Below are 25,906 nucleotides of genomic sequence, written 5' to 3'. Positions count from 1 at the left end.
GCTTCAAAGGGCCTCGGCAGACCTCGATGATCAGGACGGTATCTACATTCGATATCGTACTGATGGAAGCCTATTCAACCTAAGGCGACTGAAGGCCCATACTAAGACCCTAAACCATCTTGTCCGGGAGCTGCTCTATGCTGATGACGCCGCCCTTGTTGCCCACACAGAAGCAGCTCTGCAGCGTTTAACATCCTGCTTTGCAGAGGCTGCTGAGCTCTTTGGGCTGGAAGTCAGCTTAAAGAAGACAGAAGTTCTCCATCAGCCTGCACCTCAGGAAGTCCCCCACTGTCCCCACATCACCATCGGCCAGTCAGAACTCAATTCAGTCCAACAGTTTAATTACCTAGGCAGCCTCATCTCCTCAGATGGTAAGATTGATGGGGAGATAGACAATAGGTTAGCGAAGGCATACAGTGCTTTTGGAAAACTCCGTAAACGAGTTTGGCGTAATAAACACTTGAAGAAAAGCACCAAGATCAGTGTTTACAGAGCCATAGTGCTGTCTACTCTTTTATATGGTTCCGAATCATGGGTCATCTACCGCCACCACCTGCGTCTCCTAGAACGCTTCCATCAACGCTGCCTCCGTACAATCCTTAACATCCATTGGTCAGACTATGTGACCAATACATCTGTTCTCGAACAGGCAGCAATTACGAGTATTGAGGCCATGCTCCTGAGAACGCAACTGCGTTGGGCAGGGCACATCTCTAGGATGAAGGACCACCGCCTCCCTAAGATCCTGCTCTATGGTGAACTTGCCACTGGCTGCCGCAAGAGAGGAGCTCCAAAGAAAAGATACAAGGACTCCCTGAAGCAACAACTCAGCCTCGGGCATATTGATCACCATAACTGGTCCACTCTGGCCTCTAATCGGGAGGCCTGGAGACAGACCATTTATAACGCTGCTGATGCTTTTGAGAAGGCACGCAGGATCACTCTTGAGGAGAAAAGACAACGCAGAAAGAATCGAGCCTTGCAGAATATACCATCTAAGGAGTCTTTCTGCTGTGTCTTTTGCAACCGGACTTGCCTTTCTCGTATTGGCCTTTTTAGCCACCAACGCGCTTGCATGAAAAATGGGTAGAGCCCTTCCCAAATCTTCGTTCGCGAAGCCTAGCCATGATGATGATATGCTTTAGGTGCTTTAATTCAGATTTGATGTTGAACAGTCTCAAACATATGTAGCCAGTTCAGCATAACATTATTCTTCACATTAATTTTTCTATTCACCTAAGTAAAGTCTGAAGAGGTAATTTCATTCTTTGAACAATCCCCACGTATTTAAGAACTCTACTTTTCATTGTCTGTCCTAGGGGATAGTTTTGGATTTATCATTAAACAATATTTCTAAAATTCAAAACAGCAAAGGAAACCAGAACAATTAACTATTTTGTTGACATGAGGGAAGGAGGAAGGTGGTTGTTTAGCTGACTAGGGGTTTTGTTTTATTTTGGATCAGGTTGTGGGCTAGGGGCTTTTTTGAGATTTCTGGAGAAAACATTACTGACAGAATGATGTTTTTACAGAAGGCTTAATTTCTGAGGGCCTATACTATCACTACATCAAAGACAAAGAATTTTGATATGCTTTCCTTCTCAGTCTCCCATTCAGGGATTTTTTTCAGTCTGTAAGTATGCAGACCATACCGCGTCTTCAGTACTAAAATTACGTGCCTGATTTCCCATGAACAAAATCTATCCACCTCAAAAGCACTAACCAGCTCTTCACAGAACCACCCAGTCAAACCTGCCACATTTCTTTAAGTCATTTACAGAGTTTCCAATCCTCATCTTCCATACTTGCAGTTAAAGTTGTTTCCATCACAAGCCTTAAAGGAGGAGATACACCTAACAGTGAGAAGAATCCATGATACCTGTGTTTTCTCCTTTTCCAGAGGCAACTCACAGTAAAATCCAGCTTCAAATCTCTCACAAACATCAAACAAAAAAGTGTCTAAAGGATAGAACTGAATTCAAAAATGCTGTAAAATTTACCTGTACCATTTCCATAGTTTTTAAGTACATGAGGTATACTAGGTTCAGCAAACATAAGGTTTGCACTGCTGCTCTAAATCTGAGATAGCAATACAAAGTTTAAAGTTTAGCAGAGGGACTTCAATTTGCAGAAATACCTTTTGAAAACCAATCACTTTCAAGAAATTAGTAATACCAATGCACATTTTTAGGTAGACAAGTCTAGTAATTAAGACATTTCCCCTTCCCCAAATTTAGGTTTTCAAAAGTAGTAGAAACTACTTAATACAGTATCCTATATGCTTACTTTCAAATACAGGCAATGGGAACCATACCAAAACCTCTGTATGTGTATGCACAATGCCTTATGCGCAGGTGTAAATTTTAATTTAATAGTACCTATATATTAGAAGATGCAGTTCTTCACACAGTAAAGAATTTATTCTCATTTCATTCACACAGGCTTAAGTAGACTCTTAGGAAGAAAATTATCTTTCACAGATTATGTATTAATTAAAATAAATAAAGCACCTGACATCAGTCTTCTGATGCTTTCGAGTTGTGCTGTCAGCAGCAGCTCTTCACATTTCAAGATCTCAAACTGCACTTCATATAACTGAAGCTGTAGATCATAATAATCAGCTTCTAATTGGTCCAAATGGGCTAAGGCTTCTGTACCACCTTTCAGGCTCTGCATCTAAATGAAAAGAGAAAAACAACAACCAAACAAACAAAAAACATACAACTCCAGGATAATGATGTGAACAAAACCACAGACTTCACCATTACAGCTAAATACTGTTTGGTACACTAAATGTAACATATTAAAATGCTATGAACCACACACTTTAAGACATCTTACTTATCTGACTTTTTTTCCTATATGGCAATGAAAAAACTCCATGGCATTGTATTACACTTTGTGATTGTCAAAGTAACAAGTTCCACACACTGCACAGTGTGGAACATCCCTCACACTCTTTTACTCTGCTACCTGATTCTTTGAAAATACATAATGAAATTAAAATTTCAGTATCATCAATCCAAAAAGTCTAAAAGTTATTTTGCTATTGGCATCTAGAAAGGTACAGTTAAAACTGTCATTAAAACTGAACTGAGGAAAAAATGTGAAAGGTTGTGGAAACAGGCATAAATATATGTACCAATCCTCTTGTAAAGACAATTTAAACTGAGGAGTTTCATTGTTTCTGGAGTCCTTCAAGGGAGAATAAATATATAGATCAAAATCTTTATATTTTAGTACTTATTTGTGTTATATGCTTGACACAGAAAAGTGACACAAACAAACAAAATGAACTGCAACCATTCTTTTTCATACGGTCAAACAAGATTTAACTGTTCAATAGTTAGCCATTCAGACTATATTAAAGAAATACCAACATGTAAGGGGATCTTAAGTGCTGTCTCGCTTTGGAGGGAATTCATGCAGCTCTACAACCTGCATTCAGAAGAATCAGGGCTACATCCAAGTTCTCTATCTGCTCAAAAAATGTGTATCTGATAGTTTTTCCTCAGACAATGGATGTCCTGTTTCATATAGCAAACATTCAATCATTATGAAGAGATGTCTACCTAGTAAAAATATAGGACACAGCAGACATTTTAAATATATTTGATAGAATGTTTTTACATTATGGTGGTTTCTCCAAGGTGTAAAACTGTATCTGCAATGAATGGCCACAAATGGGTTCCCACAGTTTTACTTATCACATATTTAAATACAACTTATACTAAACTAAAAAGATATCTGTACTGAGTCAAACCAATGATCCATTTTACTCAATACCCTGTTTCAGAAAAAGGCTAACTGCAAATATCCAAGAAGATGAAACATAGTAGGTCATGTAGTCATACCTCCTTAAAATGTTTCACCAGTGTGCAGCACAGCTTGCAGCACAGCTTAAGCCATGGTGCTGCCTTTCAAACAAAATAGACTTATGGATTTAATTTATAAATTTGTCCAACTCCTTTTTTTAAGGCATGTACCTTTTAGCACCTGTATCATTATCTATTGGCAGGGATTTCACAGCTCAATTAAACACAAACAGTTCCATATACTATGCTTACTTCCCTATAACACCGCTAGACAGAAGACCTGTGAATCAATTCTTGTAACTTCTATTTTAAAACTTTCTTCTACTATATTGTGTATTTACTAAATGCACCTTTTGCATATCAACTATTAGTCTGAAAAGCTCAGTAAGTTCTTAAGTGAATACCATAAACCTTACAATCAATCATGTATTATGTATTTTAGTCCAGTGTTACACAAAATGTCTGGTTATGCCATTATTACTCTGCATCCATATTAAGTTACTAACTGTAACCAGAACAGTAAACAACACCATGATAGCATATTTGGAGTGAATTAGAGACTGCTTTTCAAGCAAAAGGACTGACTCTCTTGAACTCCCCAAGTTTTGCATATAAGAGGGATAATGCACATTGTTTGGGTAGGGTATTAGCATTTTGGCATTTTTCAAGGGTTTTCAAGCTGTAAAAATGCAATAAAATTCGGTGGGTTTTGAGGTGGGAAGTGTTTGTTAGGTTTTTAAACTAAGGCAATGTCATTCAAACTTTACCACACCTAAGAATTATGCTTTATCAGTGAACTGTGAAATTAACTAAAACTTTCACATATTTTTTTCTTAAAAAAAAAGACGTTCCCAAATTTAAATCCACAGTCTTTATAGAAATACTGAATAGAGACAAAGACATGAACAGACCACCTTCAAAAGTACCAGCTTATCAAGTTACAGCAGCTATTTCATTCAGTTGCACTGGTGTCTGCCTGATAAAGGAGTTGACAATGGTATCTAAGTCCTGGATACAGCATATATTACAGACACTGCTAGTTACCTGCTCTGTTTTAGGGGTACAACACCACTATATTCAGATTTCAGGTGCAACAGAAATGGGAAATTACTACTGTATGGTTCCTGGACAGATAACTTAGCTACATAATACACCACTTTTTCCACATTCAACTCTGTATACTTAAAGCTTTTACATTTTCAAAACAAAAGATGTTTTAGACCAGAAGCTGGATGGTCCTCATATCTCCCTATCACCATGTTTAGACCTAGAGCTCTCTATGCCTTGTAATACACCACCTGAAAGCACCACGCCCATCATATGTTCCTTACTTCTCTGTCTCCTATGCAGCCTTTAATACTTTTGCATTTCAAAACAAACAATATCCATTTACCAGAGTGAGATCTCATTCAACAAAAATTCACAGAAGGTCTACATTAGATGCACTATTGAAAACATGATGCATGGTTACTCTAAATACGTGAACATATTCAGTATCTTATTTCTAATTAGTACTGCTGGATTGGCTCATCAGCTCTTGGCTAAGGATGGCAACAGCCAGGTTTTCAGACACCTCTTGAATTTCTAAATCTGAAGACCATTGAAATGCAGTAAACTTATTTTTGTGCTCTGAGTCTTGCATGTACTCTCTCTTCCTTGCAGATCAAGCTGTCTTCTACAGAGACTCCTAAAACAGGCACGCAGTCTATCGGGCTTACAAACCTACTAGCCTATACAGTGCTGAAGTTGTGAGTTCTCTGGATAACCTTTTCATAACATAGGCACCAGTTTAGTCAAATTTTGCTGAAACATTTGAAAAGTTCTCTTAAAACAAGCAACTGATTTGACAGAATGTACGTTAACATTAGTGTGACAGAAAGTTCTTAGCACCAAATATCAATTTCATAGCAAAGTTTAAAAATAGGATTTGTAACATTTTTGCTTTTGAGGAAGTGTCATAAAACCCAATAAATGCAGATTTTTTTCTGCTAAGACATTTAAACACAGTTTCATGCATGCACTCTTTCCTCAGGAAGACTGCCTTAATAATCAGGATAAGCAGAGAAAGTGATTGAAGCACAACCACCTAGTCATTTGTATATTTAGTCATGTTCAGATACCTTCCATCTGGAATGTCATTAGTATTCTGAAAAGGTGGTCATGCCTCTGAGAGCTAAACTGTGAAGATTACATAGCAGCACATTTCTGTCCTATCCCTTCTCTTCATTTCACTCATCTCAGTGGACAGCTGTAAGCATTAACAGTAAAAACAGCATTTCTGGCTGACTAACCAGGAAAAGGTGAACAGAAAACATACGTAAGTGACACAAAACTCACCACATCTACATTGCAACATCATTTGTCTAACTTTTTTTCCCTGTTTTTATTTTCTACTTATTGGCATGAAAAATTACCTCCTCTTTCAGCGCATGTTTCTTCTGTTCCAAACAGATTTCTTTAGCACGCATCAATTGCAAAGTCTCCTTAGAAACCGCATATTGAAGCTTTTCCATACGTTCCACTGCTGCTGCCCATGCTGCCTTACCAAATTTTTTCTGGTCTGCTCGCATTCGATCATAAACAGCTACAGAAGGGAAAAAGAGGCAGGTGGCTTACTTGTCTTCTCTTTGGATCACTACTGACTCTACTGCAGAGACAATGCACACATTTGTACCTGAAAGCATACACAGTTCTCTTAGCAGGGAGTAGTCATTCTACAGAGTACTAACATTAAAATCCAGGATGCAGGTACTCTTAGGATTCACATAAAATGCAATTAGCTATTTGTTGATAATTTTATCATTATAATTCCAATCTTTGTTATCCACAGATGGACTATTCTGAATATACAGTACCTAAACACTTGAGTCATGGGTTCAAAAATAAAAAACTCATTAATGCTACCATGTGGTCTTCAAATGCATCCCCAATTTTCCTCACTTCTGTAACCAATTATCTACTACTGCACTCTCCCTTAATAACATTTATAGTGCAGTTAGAAGTTTAAATAGATCTGAAGAGTGAAAAAAATTACAATTTAAAACAAAAATTTCAGCTTAACCTCAAGTAATTCTGTAAGAATACTGAATTAAATTTAAATAACATCTATCTTTGAACTCAAAATGCAGGAGTCCTTTGCCTGATTCAGATTCACTATTTCTAGGTTGACGCACACGAGATTTTCACCATTGTTAAGATAGAGAACAACTATATGATACTGTACACTTAGCTCTGCAAAGCAAAAAGCACAAAAATCACTGAATCAAAAGGTTAGTATTCAGTCCCCACGTGCTAGAAGATATTACATGCTGCTGTTAGGTAATAAGAAACACCTTTACGTTCTCATGTGTTTTTCCTCTGCCATCTGTTAGTATTTTGGCATGTAAGCAAGATCATCCTGTGATCAGCAGGAGACCAAGAAAAACGCAAAATATAACAAAACAGGCAAGCAACCTGTACACTAAAGGTCTGTAAATAGTCTCCAGGCATTTCACTTTTCACTGTTTTTCCCCACAATCCTGACTGCTGTACATAAAAAAAAAGCACATCAACAAAACAACCAGTAAGTATTTGTGAATTATCAACTAACAGTGTATTTTATTTGCTGCCTTTGTCATACTAAAAAAGGAGTAAAGCTGATTAATACATTCAGAATTTGCTCTAACTAAATTACTTCCAACATGCTCTAACCAGTTTAGTCACTTTTTCAAATTAAGGTGAAGTTTCACATTATCCTTAAGTTGCCACCAAAAAGAGTAATTTTGCAGTGACTGCTTCTCTTGAGGCAGTTATGCAGGGAGAAAACAGGAAAGCGACCAGTCAGAAAAGGTTTTCTCCTACAGCTCATTTATCTGATTGAGATTCACTATAATCAAGGCAAAGAAAGAAACAGAAACCTGTAGTCAGGCAGGACAAAGTCTTTGTCAGTGGTGCCTGCAGTTAAACTAAAAAAGGTGCCATTAAACCTCGTCCTCAGGTATGTTTCCCCTGATAAACTGATTATTTCAGTTAAAATGGCACAAGGATGAAAGCGCAAATATCCATGGCAAGTCATATGACCTGGTTTTACTGCACCAACTACTTAGTAAAACCACACCATTCTTTAAGCACAAAAATGCCAAGGCTGTATCAATGAAGACTTCTAAACAACAGAGCAGCTTTCAACTGAGTAGTTAAACTGAGCTGTTGCTTAATATTTAGAGCTATGAAAAAAATTACTGAGAGGCAGGGGAGACAGAAGAAAATATAGACTGGAAGATAATGAACACTTACTATAAGTGTCAGCCATATCCAGTACAGAAAACAGAATCTAGCTTCCTAAATCCTTTGCAAGTATACAGTGCTGCTGACATAATCACACTGAGAAAGCAGCTATAAAACTTTTATCTAAATTTCTATTCTCCTCAACTCTTATGATGTTTTAAAAAGGCTTACTGATGAAAGATTCACTTAGACACAGAACAAAAACCAAACAGGATTAATAACTGCATTTTCCTCATGGAGGATCAATGAAAAAAATAATTCACAGTACAATGCAGAACACTGTAAACATTAAATAATTTAATCTTTTATGTGATGCATAAGATGGCAGAAAATAACTACCTTTCTGTGTTTTAGCTGTTATTTCGAAGTATTTGACTGTAAGGTCTTGAATAGAAAGCACAGCCATGTGGGCTTTTTTCTGCCAATCGGCATCTTCTTTTTGCAGACTCTCAATTCTTCTGGGGCCTAGATAGTCATTCTCTATTGAGATCTGAAAATAAATCAGTCCATAATTAACAACACACACAATTAATTGCAGTTATTCTGCCAACAGCAAACAGTTCCAGGGTGACCAAAGACAAAAATTAAAAAGGAGATAAATTACCAACATATCACCACAGCTTCTATTCAACAGTAAAAAACTCTTTGGAAGTGCTCCCTTGCCTTGAAGTAGTACATCCACATTTCATAACTGGAAGTGTTGTAAACTTATGGAAGCATAATAAACCCAAATGTAAGTTTGATTTGTCAGCATCTTTTTGTTAAGTATCTTAATACCTGCAGATAACAAGCATACTTCATCCAGGCTTTCTTCCAGCCCGAAGTATTTAATTCTGAATAAATAAATGCTCTTCAGTCAGAACAAAGCTGGAAAACCAGGGATGTGTTGAAGTAGTGGTAAGTAATCAACATTTTAGTAGTTTTGTTTTGTTAGAGATGACTTTTAAAAATATATTTTCCTAGTGCCTTAGCAGCTCAAATATCCTTTCATTGCCAAGATCAAGGCAATTTTATTTTGAGATTAACTGTCTGAAGTCAGTAACAACCTGGAGTTGGTTTTAAAGATTAATGAAAACATAGATTTCTCTCCCAAAACTGAAAATTTTTACACACTTGTCCCTCTACAGACAACATATCTTAATTAAAAATGTAAGCCTGCTCATGCAATACCAAAGTCTTAATTCTGAATATTTTTCATTTACATCAGTCAAGAAGATACCTCACTAGTACAGACAAAACCTCCCAAAACCCATAACCTTTTATGTCCCCAAATATTTCAACCTGAAGTTCTAACACTTCAAGTATTACTCCTGGTTTCACAAAGCTTCAATCTGGTCTAAGAGAGCCATTCCACCCTATAATTCAATTGCAAATGAAAGGTTTTTAAGTGACATTTAGGACCCACCTCTCCATATCCATTTGTCCCATCTCTTAGAGGGATGATTTTTACAAGTAAAAATATATAGCTGCCTTCTAAGTTCTTGTTCAAGTCTTGAAAAATGTTTCAAGTAGCCAGGTATTTTAATCTACTCCTTGTTTATTTCCAAAACCCTTAGAAAGGCAACAAGCAAAGTATAATGTGGACAAGTGGTAAGTGAGTAACAATTTTAACTAGATAGGCTGTAATGTGTAATTCAATGGAGCATGTATGTACCATGATTCCACAAGCAATACTTAGGAGCAGAGGGACAGGAATTTCCAAATAAATGTCAAACTGTAAATATATATATATATACACACACACCAGTGAATGATGACTGGTGAAATTAATGCTTTCCATTTACACAGAACTCTGAAACAGCAAGTTCTATGAGAAGCTGGATAAAAACCAACACAGTTAAAAGTCTTCCTTTTCCACCCCTTGGTAAAGGTAAGATAATTTGACACTGAGTTGACACAGAATCACTGAGTAAAGTGAATATCGTTGTTAGGTATGAATTCCAGAAGAGTAAGAAGCCTCGAAGTAACATTTTCTCATAAAGTTTTGCCTGCCATTATTCACACATGGTGTAAGCTAAAGAGATTTACACTTGCATAATACAATTGTATCTTTGTTCCTTAGAGCAAGTATTTACAAGTAACAAAAAAGGGAAGCATCTTTCCATTAACCACAATCCCAAGTATGTCATCCATACCACCATGCACACTGAAGGTATTCATATAGCAACACAGAGAAAACCCAATAAGCCTTTGCTTTAGCAATACCCATACAAGTATGCATATCTATGTGCAACCACAAGCACATGGTCATAAAGCTCCTGAAAAGCTTTAGAAACTAAGGGAATGAGGAAAGGAAGAACTCAGGCTTGTAAACATGTTTGAGTACAGATCAGTTCAACCTGGTACAGCTACTGAAGTGTCCATTCCCTTTCACTTTATGCAGCTGTTCACATACTCATTCACGTACAAAAGACACCGAGCAGAATACTCCACAAATAACTACTGTATGGAAGGAGATTCCCAGGCAGCTGCACGAACAAAAGATAAAAAGGATAGAAGCATTTCCTTAATGTTGCTTGAGCTGATCTGCCTTCATGCTTAGGCCACACCTACACAGCCTGTTATCAAGCCACACAGTCGAACTAGTGAGCGTAAACATGAACAGATGAAGATTCTACTATAAGACCCTTTAAACAATCAAAAGACCAAAGGTACAGCTAATGTTCATGTTTGGACTTGGCATTCTACAGCTTGGAAAAGGTACACACACATACACACACAACATTAACTTTCTGTCTCTGAAGCCACAAAACAATGGAGAAAGGATGTGTTGGTTTTGGCTGGGTTAGAGTTAATTTTCTTCATAGTAGATGGTATAGGGCTATGTTTTAGACTTCTGCTGCAAACAGTGTTAGTAATAAAAGGATATTTTAGCTATTGCTGAGTAGTGCTGACACAGAGCCAGAGCCTTTTCTGCTTCTCACCTCACTCCACCAGAAAGGAGACTGAGGGTACACAAGAAGTTGGAGTGGGACACAGCCAGGTCAGCTGACCCCAACAGACCACAGGGACATTCCATACCATATAGCATTGTGCTCAGCTGAAAGAAGTGGGGAATGTTCAGAGTGATGGCATTTGTCTTCCCAAGTATACTGTTAACCATGATGGAACCCTGCTTTCGTAGAGATGGTTGAACACCTGCCTGCCCATGGGAAGTAGTGAATGCATTTGCTCACATGCACAGTGTGCATTTGCTCACATGCACAGCTTTTGCTTTACCTATTAAACTGTCTGTATGTCAACTCATTAGTTTTCTCACTTTTACTCTTCTGATTCTCTTGGCCCCATCCCACTGAGCTGGAGTGAGCAAGCAGCTGTGTGGGGCTTAGCTGCCAGTCAGGGCTAAGCCATGACAAGGAAGGAGGCTGTCTCTGTTACAAAGGGAGGATCAAATCTACAGGTGAAGACAAAATCTAGGTGCCAGTGGGGAACAGTCTTTGACAGATGAAAAACCCCAACTGCTTTCTTAAGAAAGGTGACTAGCTAGGAGGTAAGGATGAACCTTACATTGAAAAGCTTGTTCTCTTTCCTTCTGAAGCTGTTGGACCAGAGCACCACACCCACAAACACTCCACAGCTATGACAGCCTGAGACAACTGAGGTTCAAGGTGACAAAATCAGATTGAGAAAGTTCAAGAACAAGATCCAAACTTCTAGTCTGATTCCTGAAGTAACAATCCTCAGTCACAGAGATCTTAGTTTCTTTCATGGTTCCAAAGGGTAACAATCTAATTTTGGGAAAAGCAGACTTGTCAGAAGGAGACTCCAAAATGGTGTTCACTGAACACAGTCTGCACTGTGTCCTTAAAGATAGGTCCATGCTTCCCATCTTTGTTTCTATTAGGTCAATGACTTTCTGAGTAGCAGCAAATAAGAATCCTATTTGGTTCCTTGAAAGTTGCAATCTCTCGAGCCTAGCTGTCTGCTGCTCCCTGCTTCTCACAGTAGGCTTGTGTTCCTGCCCAAGCTTGCTTTTCTGGGTTTCCCTGACCTACACGCCCTGCAGCCTCTTAGAGCTTCTCCATTGACCTGAATGTGCTCCAATGCTCCCTGTGGGAAAAGCAATCTCCATTAAGAAAGTAAAAAAGAAAACTTATTGAAAAAAGAAAAAATAACACAGTGTAAAAGAAAATACTGATAGCAACCTTTCCAAAAGCAATTACTGTCCTTCTTCATAATCAAAACCAAATTAACTGTGACAATCTAAAAGATAAAGGGCATGCAAATAGCCACTTTCAGCCGTGTACCCAGCACACTCTGGGGAAATGTGAAAAAAGATGGTTATCTTGTGAGTGCAAATACTGACAACCACCAATCACTCAAGAGAAAAATTACCAGTTAAAATTACTATTGTTCATGCTTGATATGACTAAGAGAAGGCAACAAAGAATTGAAATGGAGAGAGTGAGGAAAGAATAACTAAGATGTGCTGTCACCTAATTGATACTTCTTGTAAACTTCTGTATCTACTTTTGATTCAGTAAAAATTTCAGTTAAAAATTAAGAAGCTCCAATACAGTTGAAGTTTTTTCCTAATCTAAAAGGCTTTTCAGTCACCTAACATTTTCTCAAACTGAGCTTTTGGCCTGGAATTTCTCATCTGGACTCAAAGTTCTGGAGAAAGCATGGTCTAACAGAAAAACCTCTCATCTCACAACCAGATCACATAGACAAATCTACAGTTTCTCTTCTAGTAATCACTTTCTCAAAAAAACACTCCAGCTATTCTTCCTTAAAAAACCCTTGAGAGGAATCCAAGCTTCAGGGTAAAATTGGCTATGATTTCCTCCCCCCTGCCCAATGGGGGCTTTTAAATACTTTGATGTTTTGCAAGCTTTCCTTCAGATGATGCTTTGAAACAAAGAAAATTATGACAGCTTTCACAAAAGTGGTTGTCAGAAAGCACACAAGAAGGGATACAAACAGCAGAAGCCATTAACTTCAACACATCACACAAACAGCGACTTTCATCAGCTGTTGCTTCAGAGTAATGGAAGATAAAAGAATACATTTCTACAGTGTTCTGGTGTGTTTTTGAAGGAAAACAAATTAATTCTTCAGAGAAAACAAACTGAAAGGCAGTTCCTAAATTAGTCTGTGAGCAAATGAGGGTGAATCAACAGAGGCAAGACCCTTCTACTGGAAAGATTCTCCTCTGGAACAGCTTGCAAATTGTTGTCATGTTGAGTTTTGAAGAGAGTAAAGTAAGCTAATTGCAAGAAAATATGAGAAACAGGCCTGCAATCACAAGACACACGTAGTACACAGCTACTAAATGATGGTCTTTAGTACTTCCCAGGTTCTCTCTCAAGAATGGACAAGACTGACAGAAATAGACTTAGGCCAGGCCACATAATAGCTTAGGCAGGGATATGTCACATCTCTCCAGTCCCTATCTAATCCTTCTCCTAGACAGACTTGTAATAGGCAGAAAAGGAGAAATATGCAACAACAGGACAGTTAATTATAAGAACAAAAAAAAAACAAAACAGGTTGAGGGAGCACTGCACACAACAGAGGCAATACACAAAAAGGAAATGGCTTCATATATGAATGAGTGTTTCAGCTCAAAGGCTCAGATACCTTCCCTCCACGCATTCCAGGAGGTCAAATAATCAATTCCAATCCCAGCCTGCTAGACATAGGAGCCAGTAAGCATACATTTCAGCTTCATCATCCAGTCAGGGACTTTTCAGAGTTTATTTAATTTCAGAGTTAATTTAACTATGCTCCCAGTTAATAACACAAACCCAGCAGTATTTTCCAAAATATAATTCCATATATATACCCCCAAATATAGTAAGTGAAACCACTCCAATGTAAAAAGGGTTTTATAGTTCTACTAGTTTTATCCAAAGAAATACTGACATGGACTTGAATGTTAATACCTACAAAGCAACTTAGATTGAATGGTCTACGTTCCTTAAAAAATCTGATTAACAATACAAACTACAGCGGTTTTGATTATCTCATGACATAGGAGAACAACATATACAAAGACTGTAAAGGAAGTAACAAATTAAAAAGCAACCAAGATGTTAGGACATAGTGAAAGAAAACTGAAACAATAATGTCACCGTACTGCAAAATGCAGTGGTGAATGTTTCTTCCACAACTATGGAGAATGCTGAAAAATTAAAAAGAAGTAGTCAGAAGTGAAAAATCATAGAAGATTTAGGTTATGGCAAGAGTAAGCAGAATGACTGGGTTTATTCAACTGTTTTTTCTTCCCCTAGACACATAAGAGTATATATAAAAGAGTCTTAAAAACACTAAGTTACATTATTTTATATTGGCAATCGACAGAATTAAGGCTGGACTGCGCACTCTGCATTATGCTTTCCTTATTTATCCATCTATATATCACAAACCCTTTATTTACATTTCAGCTTCAGTGACTGAGCCCCAGACTAAAAAGAGTTCACCTTCTAAAAGAAAGCTTTATTTTTTAAAAAATATATTTTTAAGATGCAATATTCTACCAATTATTTGAAAATGTTGTTTAGCCCAACTTAACTTGAATGCTAAAGCAAGTGGGCTTGAGTGTTTCCAGACATTCTAGATTCTGCTTGTAAATAAAAAAGAAACCTCAATATATACAAGAGATAAAATGTTAAGCACATCTATCAAGTGCTCATCAAAATACGTAGGACAATTTTTATATACAGATATACTGAAAAAAGAAAAATAATGGTATGAGTATTATACAAGAAGAAATCAGATTAAACACATATAAATAGCTATAAACATGAATACTGAACATAACTGTAACAACTGCAAATAAAGCCCTACAAGTTTCAGTATAAACTCAGCAAATATGATAAGAGCTTACAGAAATTATTTTTTTAGAGTACTACCAGAGAAAAAAGTACTAGATTTCAAACTATTTACAGACTCAGTTTGCATTGACTTCTGAAATTTAGACTCTTATCAAGTTTTTCAATCTTTGAAGGCCTTTAGTCCCTTTCCTTGACCTCTGTAGCCTGAATAATGTTGCATCAAAGTCTACTCTTCTTTTTCTGTTTTCCTATCCCCAACACTGCAAAAGAAAAAATCATACGTCTCTAGTTTTCACCCTCCTTGACTCTAATCCTCAGGGACACGCAATTTAGTATTTTCTGCAGGTTAAACAGCCTTTCAAAGTTTCATCAAGATGCCTTTTGGAATGGACACACTGATTCTGCATCTTTCTGCACACTTTCCTCCTTTACTAGCACTTGAGGGGAAAAAAAAATTAAGACACAAGGTATGGATACATTGATAACTCACAACTTCTGTTACTGAACAGCTTAGAGGCTTCCTGAGCTGACGGTTAATCTTAATCATTATTAGCCGCTGATGGCTCTGTCTCTGGAACACATCTGTACCTGGAGTCCACAGCTAAACTGTGCAAATTATTGCCACAGAGCATGTAAGTTGTACTAAGAGTTTGTTTTTCCTTTATTTTCACGCTGTTTTAAAGCCAAACAAGTTAGTTGAGGGACCTCTATTGTTTTTTTAGTACAAGAAAGATTGAAGAAAACATCCAATATTTCCTGCTCCTTAGGATTTATAGATCTCTTTCTTATCCTAGATGAACCACATGCTTTCTAAACTAAGGCAATCTGATTAATTTGTTCTGGTCTTCCACTGAGGATGTTCACAAGGAAATATACTAACTGTCCATACTGTAACTATTCTGATACCACAATATGCTTTTGAGAGGGAGAAACTAAAACTGCAACATTCAAGAAGCAAGTATACCATGGATATATAACAAAGTGGGATGTTTTCTATTGTGTGGTGTTGTTTTTTTTTTTATCTGCCTAATAATTCAAAACATTTCTTTCTTCTTTCAAAATGCTGAATGGTAAGCTGTTTTCAGCAAACTCCTCAAGATGACTTTCCTACGTTTTTCCTCAGGAGTAACAGTGCATACGAATGTGCATATACACTTTTGACGGTTGTCATCAACCTTCTGCATGTGCATTATTTTTTATTTACTGAAATTTCACCTACCATTTTTATTGTTCAGCTCAGCTTTTAGTAAGGCAACTTTTTAAAAACCAAAACAACAAACCTTTCAGCATTCAAACATAATCAGATTTTTCTACAAGTCTTATTAATCAGTTTTACAGTTGAACACCCAGAGCAATTTTGTAGTCTACTCACCTTTGCAGACAGGTAGATTTAAACTATCCAATACACACCACAGTGTAGTCCGCAACCTCTTACTAAGAACAAAATTTCCTCAGTGATTCAGACTACCAGTATGCTTTCTATCAGATCACCTGTTTGAAGTATTATGTATTTGAGAAAGTCCAAAAACCCCTGGCTTTTTTAAGTCAGAAAAACGTTCTGCTCCGAGTTCATACAATAGCCTAGAAGATTTATAGTTCAGATTGTAAACAAAGACTGTCATACAACCCTTCTGAAACAGTCTTTGAGACTATAAAGATGATCACAGCATAATTTAGCATTTTACATAAGTTTCTCAAACAAGAAAGCAATATTTTCAACAAATATTATGACCTTAATTTGCAAATCCAGCCATTTTGCATAAAATCAGATTTCTTTTAAACCCTACGTGTTTTTCAAAAGCCAAGTTTAGTTAACTATTATTCCTAACGATGTGAGGACACATCTTGAACAACAAACAGACAAAAAGAAAGCTAAAAATTCTTTGAAGTTTTACAGTTTCTCCACCAAGTACTACCTTGTGGGTTTTTTTACCAGACATTTTTCACCAACTGCTTGTCAGCAAGTCACTAGTTTGACTACTGGAGGGTGTGGTTCACAAAAGTGAGGGAATGAAATTGAGCTGAATGCCATGCAAATAATCTATGTATTTTAATCAGTGCTGCTTTATTGTCTTCCAATGTCTTCTGTAACTTTGTTTTCACATTCTTCACTTCAAGACCATGATGCACTATAAAATACTATAATAGGCTTAAAAAAATGCACAATTCACAAACCAGCTCACTAAGATATCAGTTATTCAACGGCCAATGATAAAAATGTTGGATGTATAAGAGCAATATTCCAAATTGAAGCACTGATATCCACTTCCTTCCCCAAACATCTTTAGCTGATTGTGAGACTTTTTAAAAGTATTCTCTATCTATTTTTTAAAGTAATTCTCACTGTTTTGCTAGCTACTCTCATCACCGGATTTCTTCTCCCTTGAATTTGTTTCATACTGTGGAAGTATTTTTTAACCAAAATTTTACATGTTCAATACAACATAAGTTATTTCTAAGTATTTAATTTTGCACAAATCAAAGTTAAATTAATTATAAAGTTCACTACTTCGATTTACCATCATGTATTAAACAAATGAAAAATTCACATACAGTTAGCCAGAGCTGTATTTTCAACTATACCAGAATATATGTAAAGGAACTTGAAAGGGAAGCACAACAAACTAATGAAGCATTCTAAAACTTTTAAAAACAGGATGTGATGAATTCTCAATGTATATCCTGCTCTAGTCTCTAATTTTCAGTGCTAGACCTCAACATTAATGTATTCAAATTTCTTAAAACATTCCCACATTCAAGTGAATTAATATGTCAGTAAAAATAACTATTAGGTATGCAATAAAGCTAAGAGTATGTTTAATATATTTAATATATGATAACATTTTAATACTCTCATTTCCTGGAGATGAACTGAGAGGTAATGGTGGCTGTAGTCTTTTACCTGCAACAATGTATTATCAGTTCTCAGTTAAGTAAATCCAGTCCAACTCAGTGCATATGTCCAAGTGTTGCTGGCATCTACATGTAGGTTGTGAAACAGTTTGTTATGTTTATCTTTAGCCTAATACCAAGGACATTAAAAAAAAAATATATGAAAAAAGGAAGTCTCCCACTGATTTCACCTTGAGTTTGATCAAACTCACCGCCTATTCATCATGACTATGGAGTACCGTCCACAGTTACAAGGCCACAAGTAGCAAGGTAGTTTCTTTCTCTGTATGAAGACTGGAAAACACAACTGTACAGACATAAAAGGCTTTGGGGTTTTGCCCATGAAGTTATTCCTCTGAAATATTTTTTTCTTTTCTAAATAACCAGATTTGGTATCCTTCATCAAAGAACACTTCATATCTTAAAGGACTTAAAGCTTGATCATATTAACCTGTCAGTAAGTACTATAGCCAAATATCAACCAGTAACCGGTGCCTCCCCTCCAAACTTTTGGAAGAACACTGCACTATATATGGAGGATCTAACAAAATTTAGATTAAACTTTCTGAAATCAAAGGAACCAGAACACAGGCATCTACTCTGCTTCTTCCAAATGTCAGAAGTATTTCACCTTTGTGTTTCCAGCTATTGATGCCTACTATCTCTCACTTTTCTGCTATGGACGGTAATGTGTGTTCTTCACGTGCAAAAAATTCATGAAATTTTCACACGGGAATGATGTATTCTGATTAATGAAAAGTTTGTGGGTATACTCGTGAAACATTTTTAGAATCAAAGATACTACAGCTCTTTTTTTAGTTCTTAAGGAGTCTGATTCTCAGCAAAAGAGTATGTCCTGTGGTTTTAAGTTCATAGTGGCCTTCCCAGTTTTCGGAAGAATATACAGATAGCCCAAAACATAGAACACAGCACTTAAATATCAAGTTTCACTTGCCTGATGTCTGTGTTGCATTCAAGAGTCTGAAATCAGAAGAAATGATCCAGTAACCCATAAAGGAAAATTAACATGCTAAAACTCACTAGCTGAATATCTTCACTTATTATTACATCTAAACCAGCAACAGTCCATAATTAAATTTAGAAATGCCTATACCCATTCAACACAGTTTTTATGTATATATAAATTATAATACTGTCTTCAATTCCCTTATCATACCTCCTCAAGCATCCAGAACATAATCATAGTTCTGACTGTTTGGCTGGCTTATCAATACAACTTTTCAAACTTATGTTACAAAATATGGTCATACTAAATACAATTTTAATCTTTAAACGAGCACAGTGTTGCTTCTTTGATAAGCATTTCTCAATTTGATAATACCATTCATCACAATTTGGCTTTTATTTGTGTGTCCCCCATAAAGGTCTTGGAGTGAGCAGGATTGTTTCCATATCATCCTGACAAAAATGTAAGTCCAAAATACAGCTGTGCTTGCAGTGTTCATCTCTTTCAAGAATGCATGGTATCTGGTAAACATTCTGATATGCTTAGAGGGAAGTCCCCCTCTAAGCAGCACTTACAAATATTAAGCATTTATACAAACAAAACTACGTTTCTTATGCTGGAAGCCCAAACAAAAAGAAGCACATCATTACTGAACACACTGTTCTAGGGTCAGATGACTAGTCCATAATTCAGTAGAAATTGCAGCAGAAGTCAGTCTTCCAGAGTGACATTTCATAATAAACCATCCTTTTCTCCTTCCATGACCTTACACCTTTTAAATTATGTTTTCCAAATCCAGAAATATTTAAGTACTTCATAATAGACCTTTTAACTCCTCACACATACTAAATGTTCCATCATTTACACTGAATGATGCAAAATACACCTGAAACATATGATCAAGTTAAAATATAAAACCAAAAGAAGATTCTATCTTGTCTATAATGGACAAAACCAGTCTACATTTCCAAGCTTCTACATGTTTTAACTTTGTTATGATCTTCCATTCTGGGTTGTTTTGTTTGTGGTTTGTTGTTTGGTGGGGGTTTTGTCCAAAGAAGGAATCTGCATACAATACAACTGTCCAACTCTAATAAGCCTCCACTGATCAGACAGAACTTAGTGCTTGTTTCTCCCTTGTCTCCTGTAGGTTTGTCTCTTGCTTAAATTTCACAGCAACAGTAGAAATTTAACACCCAGATGATACATATTTCAATTTTTATATCTTGCTCCAAAAGGAGAAAACACAAAACACTCTTCTCAAAGATTACAGACAATGCAAATAACTTCTCTCTAAACTCACTGCGGAAACTGACAAAATGAAACTGATTAAAACTTCCCAAATTCATAAAAAAACCCAAAAGCCAAACCAAACTAAAACAACTTCCCCACAAATCAAAACCAGATACCTAATACAGAAAACATCTAAAATGTTAAAGCCTGCCAGAAAACATATGCAGAAAATTAATATAAACCATTTCATGCACAAGTTCTATTTATAAAGCAATTCTTCAACCCTAGCTGTGCAGTGTAATTTATATTTTGTCATCATAGATACAAGTACTGCTTTCTCTCAAACAATGAAACAAAAAACAAGAGATAGCATCTTTCTCTACCACATAATATAGATGAATGAAAATGACCAAGTTTTTTAACTCAAAAATTCCCAAGTTAAGAAGAGAACATAAATTACATTAGATATGACTATGTACAACTAAAATAATCAACCACAGAACAAAGCTCTTACTCTTTCAGGAAAAATATGAAATTAGGTATTTAAAACTGCAGTTAAAGAGACCACTGAGGTTTAAAACACAAAGCAAAACAACTCTTAATCCATATTTCCTACTCATTGTAATATTTACGTTTTCTTATTTGACAAAAGAAAAAAAAAATCATCTTTGCTACAAATTCAAATAAAATGGGAATTATTTCACTGTGCTTTGAAGAAAGCTTTTTAATAAGTGAAGTATTCATAATCTTCAACTGTGTAATACATCTGAAAAAATATTCATGCCAATTCTCTGTGCAGCAATATTTAACTTTCAGGACAAAAAAAAGCACTCTTTGTTCAAATATTATCACATTATAACAACAAGTTCATTTCATATTGCTGAGCCTTCTGAAAAGTTACTTTAAGCACATAGCAATATGTCAAAATAAAACTAGTTTGGGAATCATAAATCCTTTTGCCTCCCCTCCCTCATTCTATATTCAAAACCAGAGAGAAACACTATTTTTAAGTTGAAACCAGGAAAAGTAATGTTGGCTAAGTGAACGAGGTGTCAAGCTGAGATAAAATGTCATTTGCAACACAGATTAAATGAAACAAAACCATTTTAGCTTAGAATCAGAAGGCTGCAGTCTTAACAATCTGCAGAAGGAACTAATAATTTTATCAAAAGTACTTCCAAAATGCAATAAAGATAAATTTGTTAATTTTGGTTAAGTATTCAAGATTAAAATTATTTTTAAATAAAATGAGCATACTCATTCTTAAACAGTTTTACCAAAATGCAGTATTCTTCAGGTGGCTACACTTTTTTAGCTCTTAGGAAAATATACCGTTGAAGTGTTACAACGAATTACATACTTGGAAAATGGTTCCATGTTTAAGTGTTTCACAATATCAGATACTGACTTCCCACAGTTTATCAGATTATTTTAGAAAACTAAAATGAAAAGTAACTTCCTATGCAATCTTTTAGAAGAATTAACAATAGTATATACACTGCACGTCTCTTTCTACTTGATGTATTAGTCAATATTCCCAATAACCACAAAAGTTTAAGTTTGACCTATTTAGTTCAGCCACACATTTGAACAGTAGAAGACAGTAAGATAAACAGGTGGTGGTTAGCTACATATGTCGGATGTTCTCACTCTTCAAAAGCACTCATCTGAGTGGAGAACCCAGAAACAGAGGGTCAACACCAAGTGGAAAAAACACACCTTAATATACTGCATAATAAAACCAGTAAATAGCAACTAAAAAGCAGGATTTCTCAACTAATAGGAAGCTCAGTTACCTTTACCATACCTTTATTTGCTGTCTTCTAAGCATCGCAAGTTCCCTCATATCACGGAATGGTTGTAGTAAGTACTGGTAGAGCTCTGTGGTAGCTTCTGCAAGACTACTGTAGGCTTCATCTTCCATTTGGTACAGTTCAAGCAGCTCTACCATACTTTCTGTATTCTTATGTTTTTCGAGAAGCTGTAGAAAAAGTACCAGTTTTAGTGAAAACATTCAAGTATTTCTGACAAAAGCAACAGTAATTTACGAAACATTTTTAGTCTATGGTCCTGCACCATCTTCCCATTCCCACAAAATCATCAGACAAGCAAACAGAAAAAAGTCTTAGTCCCCAGTGCACATCTTCAGTTTAGACAGTCAAGTATGAGTATGTCTCTGATAACCTTAACTGAGAATGTGCAGCACTCCTACTGATTGTTTTGTTTCCAAAAATTTCTGGAAGGTAATGAATATGAGCGCAAAGACAGCACAAAAAGCAACTCAGTAAAAGAATCTATAATGCAGTAATCAGGTATGCTACTTCACGTATTTCCCACTACTGGGTATCAGAGTTGGGGGAAAAGGAGTAATAGGAAAGGAGACAAAAAGTTGCATTTTGAACTTTTCACATTTTGGGGTTTTTTTTTTGGTGTTTAGGTTTTGGGGTTTCTTTTCCCAGTCTGTTCTTTGGACTCACACAGCCCCATTTCATCAGTGTGGCCTCAGCCACAGAGAGGAATCTATATGAAACAGAACACTGATCTGCATTTTGGCTAATTCTGTCTTCCAGCTTATGACTCCAGTTTTGACTTCCTAGACAGCTTAGTTCTGAAATTTCAAATGCATGAAGATTTCATTAGATTTATTTTTTTTTTTACAAAGGAAATTATCTAAGCCTTATAATCTTTAAAAAATGCTTAGATGTTAGTATAAAAATGCTTTAGTTCATATAACAACCCCATAACATTGAAGTCTATTCCTTTCTTTAGTTCTTATGAAGGATAAAATTAATCTGTTTTTACAAATTCGCTACAACGTATATTTTTTATTTTATATGCTTGGTTTGCATCTATTTTGGGCATTTGCCTGGGCAGACCTCACATGCTGCTGGAAATCTTTCACCATTTCTAAAAAAAAACAAAAACTCAGGCTGTTTAATAAAAACTAATCTCATACAGACATGTGGAGTACTTGATGTATTTACAAAGACAAGATTATCTGAAGTTAATTCCCCTCTTACATAATTTTCCAAGTCAAAGTTGCTTGTCCTTTATATTATCATCTCAAAAGCATACATTCATAGTCCAAGTTTATTTAAACTTAACATAGATTAGGAACACTATAGAATAAGCACATCCTGTCTTCTATCTGTTCATTTAAGTTGGATGCCAAGCCTATGTGAAATACTCTCTGCATAGTGAACTGCATCAACTGTTATAACTGAAACACCAAAGAGACAGAACTGTAGATTAGAAATGGAAGCTCCGGTCAACAGGCCTCTGATATCTGGTTCATTTATATCCTAGGACAGTGAAGAAAAGTCTTGATTACCATACTGTCTATTCAGCTTGCTCCATTACATTTATATTACTATGCTGTGTTTCAGTTACCAGACCAGGCAAGAAAAATTTCTTTCTTCATAATGCAAAGTTTGTTTCAGAAAATCTCTAACTCCACCTGGCCTTCTTTTGAAGCACTAAAGATCAGTCAGGATTAGAGAGAGAATGCAGAGATGCTCATAGTAGCTTTATTTATATGTTCAGCATTAAAATAATGGTCACACGACAAGACAGGCAGAGCTTTCCCTCATTAAGGCTTAACAGAGAAGCAAGGTCTGGGAGAGATGGTGTAGAACAGATGTAAAATTCCTCATAAGCACGAGACAAACGGTTGTGTTTCCTAAACAATTTCACATAGAGAACGGTTGCTATTGCAAGTCATTTGCTATGCCCTCCTACTACATGCTATGCCCTAGCATGTAGTATTTTGTAGCATTTGAGTTCTCACTTAGAACACTACTACTGGGTAATGGTTTGTGGCTTGCAGTCTGTAAAACTGACATTTTATGAACTTTCAGGATTAGACACACATAACATAACCTGAAACTACAGGGACAGAAGTCATCCAACATGCTTTTGGATTCAAGGACTAAGTCCCTATGGATTTCATACACTATTCCAGCCCACTGGTTGTTTTAACCATCTAGTCTAAGAAGTCACCATCTACCTCAGCTCCTCTTTCTTGTGGCTAGTCCCTAAACCCAGAGCTGTCATACTCCAGCTTTCTCCTGCTTTCCCCTGGCACTAGCAGAAAAACCTCTTGCAGTCCCAAAGCTGAAGTTATCCCTCTGCCAAGCTACTGAAAAACTAAATCTTTCTTCTCAAGCCATTCATTGCAAGAAGGGTCTCTATTATTAGTAGCAACTCAACCAGCACACTATCGTATTAATTTCCTTTCAGTTGCTTATGCTATTAATATCTTACTATTAAATAAATTTACAGTTTTGTTTCATTGTGAAACCCTACCACTCTACTAGGATGCAAATTCTAGAGGACAACAAAACCCAACTTCTGGAGAAAATTTAATCACCATTTAAAGGAGAGTCTTGGGTAAATTCATTCCAGGAACAGAACAATACAATGTAGGGACTTTTTTTTTTTTTTGGTTCATAGACCATTCTTAAGGCCTATTTAATAGTTCTGATATTTTGGAAGATGGGGACAACTTTTCAGAAGCTGGAGTAAAAGTGTCAAGAAATGAAGGACCTCTACAATTTTATGACTATCAGTATAGTACAGAGATATCTTAGGGACTAAGATAAAATATCTACTAAAAGCCAGTAGATACTTATAATTAGTTGGCTGTTCAGCAAAAATAATATCCATCACTGGAAACAGTAGGGATAAAGTAATGAACTATCATTACATTTCTGTGCATATAAAAGGTAAATAAACAGGCATAACTTCAGTTCTATTTGGTCTATTGATGGGGTTACTCCAATCCTAAATCCAATCCTAATTCTCAGTCCTTCAGAAATACCAAACCCTCAATTAAAAAAAAAAAAAAAAAACAACAGCAACTCAAAAAACACCAAACAGAAGGTTATTCATATAAAACTACATCTATCTATCTATCTATACACACACATACACATATATATTCTTAAACTACTAACACAAGGTAAGCTTCTCTTCCCTAAGGCAATGACACATGCAGAATCCATTTCCTGTGACTAATGAGGACTTTCTGAATGAAAATGGTGATGAAATTTCATTTAATCTGCAGTTGCCAAAAAGGACATAATGACACATGAAAAATTATTTTGAAACCAAGAGTATCATCTAATTTGGTTTGGTGCAAAGACCAATGAGCTATTGCACAGGGATACTCTTCAAAACAGGTAGGAAGGTTACCAACTTGTGAGTACTTACGACATACAGCCCCATTACACCCATCTCTTATTAACATCTTCTTCAGGCTTTTTCAATGTTTTCATGAAAAACAGCTGGACATTGATCTTGAATACTGTGTTCAGTATTTTGTTCAGTGTTTTGGGCCCCTCACTACAAGAAAGATATTGAGGTGCTAGAGCAAGTCCAGAGAAGGGCAGCTCCAAGGCAGCTCTGGAGAAGGAGCTGGTGAACTGTATAGAGAATAAGTCTTATGAGGTTAGCCTAAATGAACCAAAATATCTGAATGTTTTTGGTTAAAAACTGCTGCTCGCCCTACCAGCTACCAGGTGAGTAGGAAGCAGAAGCAGGCAAACTATAGTGCTCTAAGTGCAATGTGCTGCCTACTTTTCTTTCTCTAAGAGAAGAGAGATGGAGGTAAAGACCTACCAAAAATAAACAGGATTGCTACATACAGCACTTCTCAAAATGGTATGATAGCTATCTTACAGCCCCACTTGAAAAAGTGTATTTTCCTTTCAGCAAATATAATCTTCCAATGCTGAGTAGATCAGCTTCCTGGGGAAGTTCACCTGAACTATATGAACTAACTATAAATATCTACTAAGTTTATTAAACAAAGGGAAATAGATGGTATAGCTACTACAGCACTTGGAAATACCACTGTCAAGCCAATACAATAATCTTCTCCATGTTACAGTCTTGCCTAATGCAGGCAGGAGTTGCTGTGGATTGTCCTAACGAAGCACTACTCCTTCACTAAATGT

The 25,906-nt window shown here is 36.3% G+C and overlaps 1 protein-coding gene across 1 annotated transcript in view; it reads right to left on the bottom strand.

Moving 5' to 3' along the window:
• The window catches only part of JMY (junction mediating and regulatory protein, p53 cofactor), a 65,222-nt gene that overhangs the window by 23,926 nt on the left and 15,390 nt on the right, over window positions 1–25,906 (bottom strand). Inside the window, exons 2-5 of the mRNA XM_027671498.1 lie at window positions 21,757–21,930; window positions 8,418–8,568; window positions 6,230–6,399; window positions 2,511–2,676 (exon numbers count right to left, since the gene is read on the bottom strand). Of these exons, the coding sequence (XP_027527299.1) occupies window positions 2,511–2,676; window positions 6,230–6,399; window positions 8,418–8,568; window positions 21,757–21,930 (661 nt within the window). The remainder of the gene's footprint in view (window positions 1–2,510; window positions 2,677–6,229; window positions 6,400–8,417; window positions 8,569–21,756; window positions 21,931–25,906) is intronic.

This window comes from Neopelma chrysocephalum, unplaced genomic scaffold, assembly GCF_003984885.1.
Source record: "Neopelma chrysocephalum unplaced genomic scaffold, ASM398488v2 Primary Assembly neopelma1_97102, whole genome shotgun sequence".
Lineage (NCBI taxonomy): Eukaryota > Metazoa > Chordata > Aves > Passeriformes > Pipridae > Neopelma > Neopelma chrysocephalum.
The sequence above is the reverse complement of the archived record's forward strand: the minus strand, read 5'-3'. Positions and strand labels throughout refer to the sequence as shown.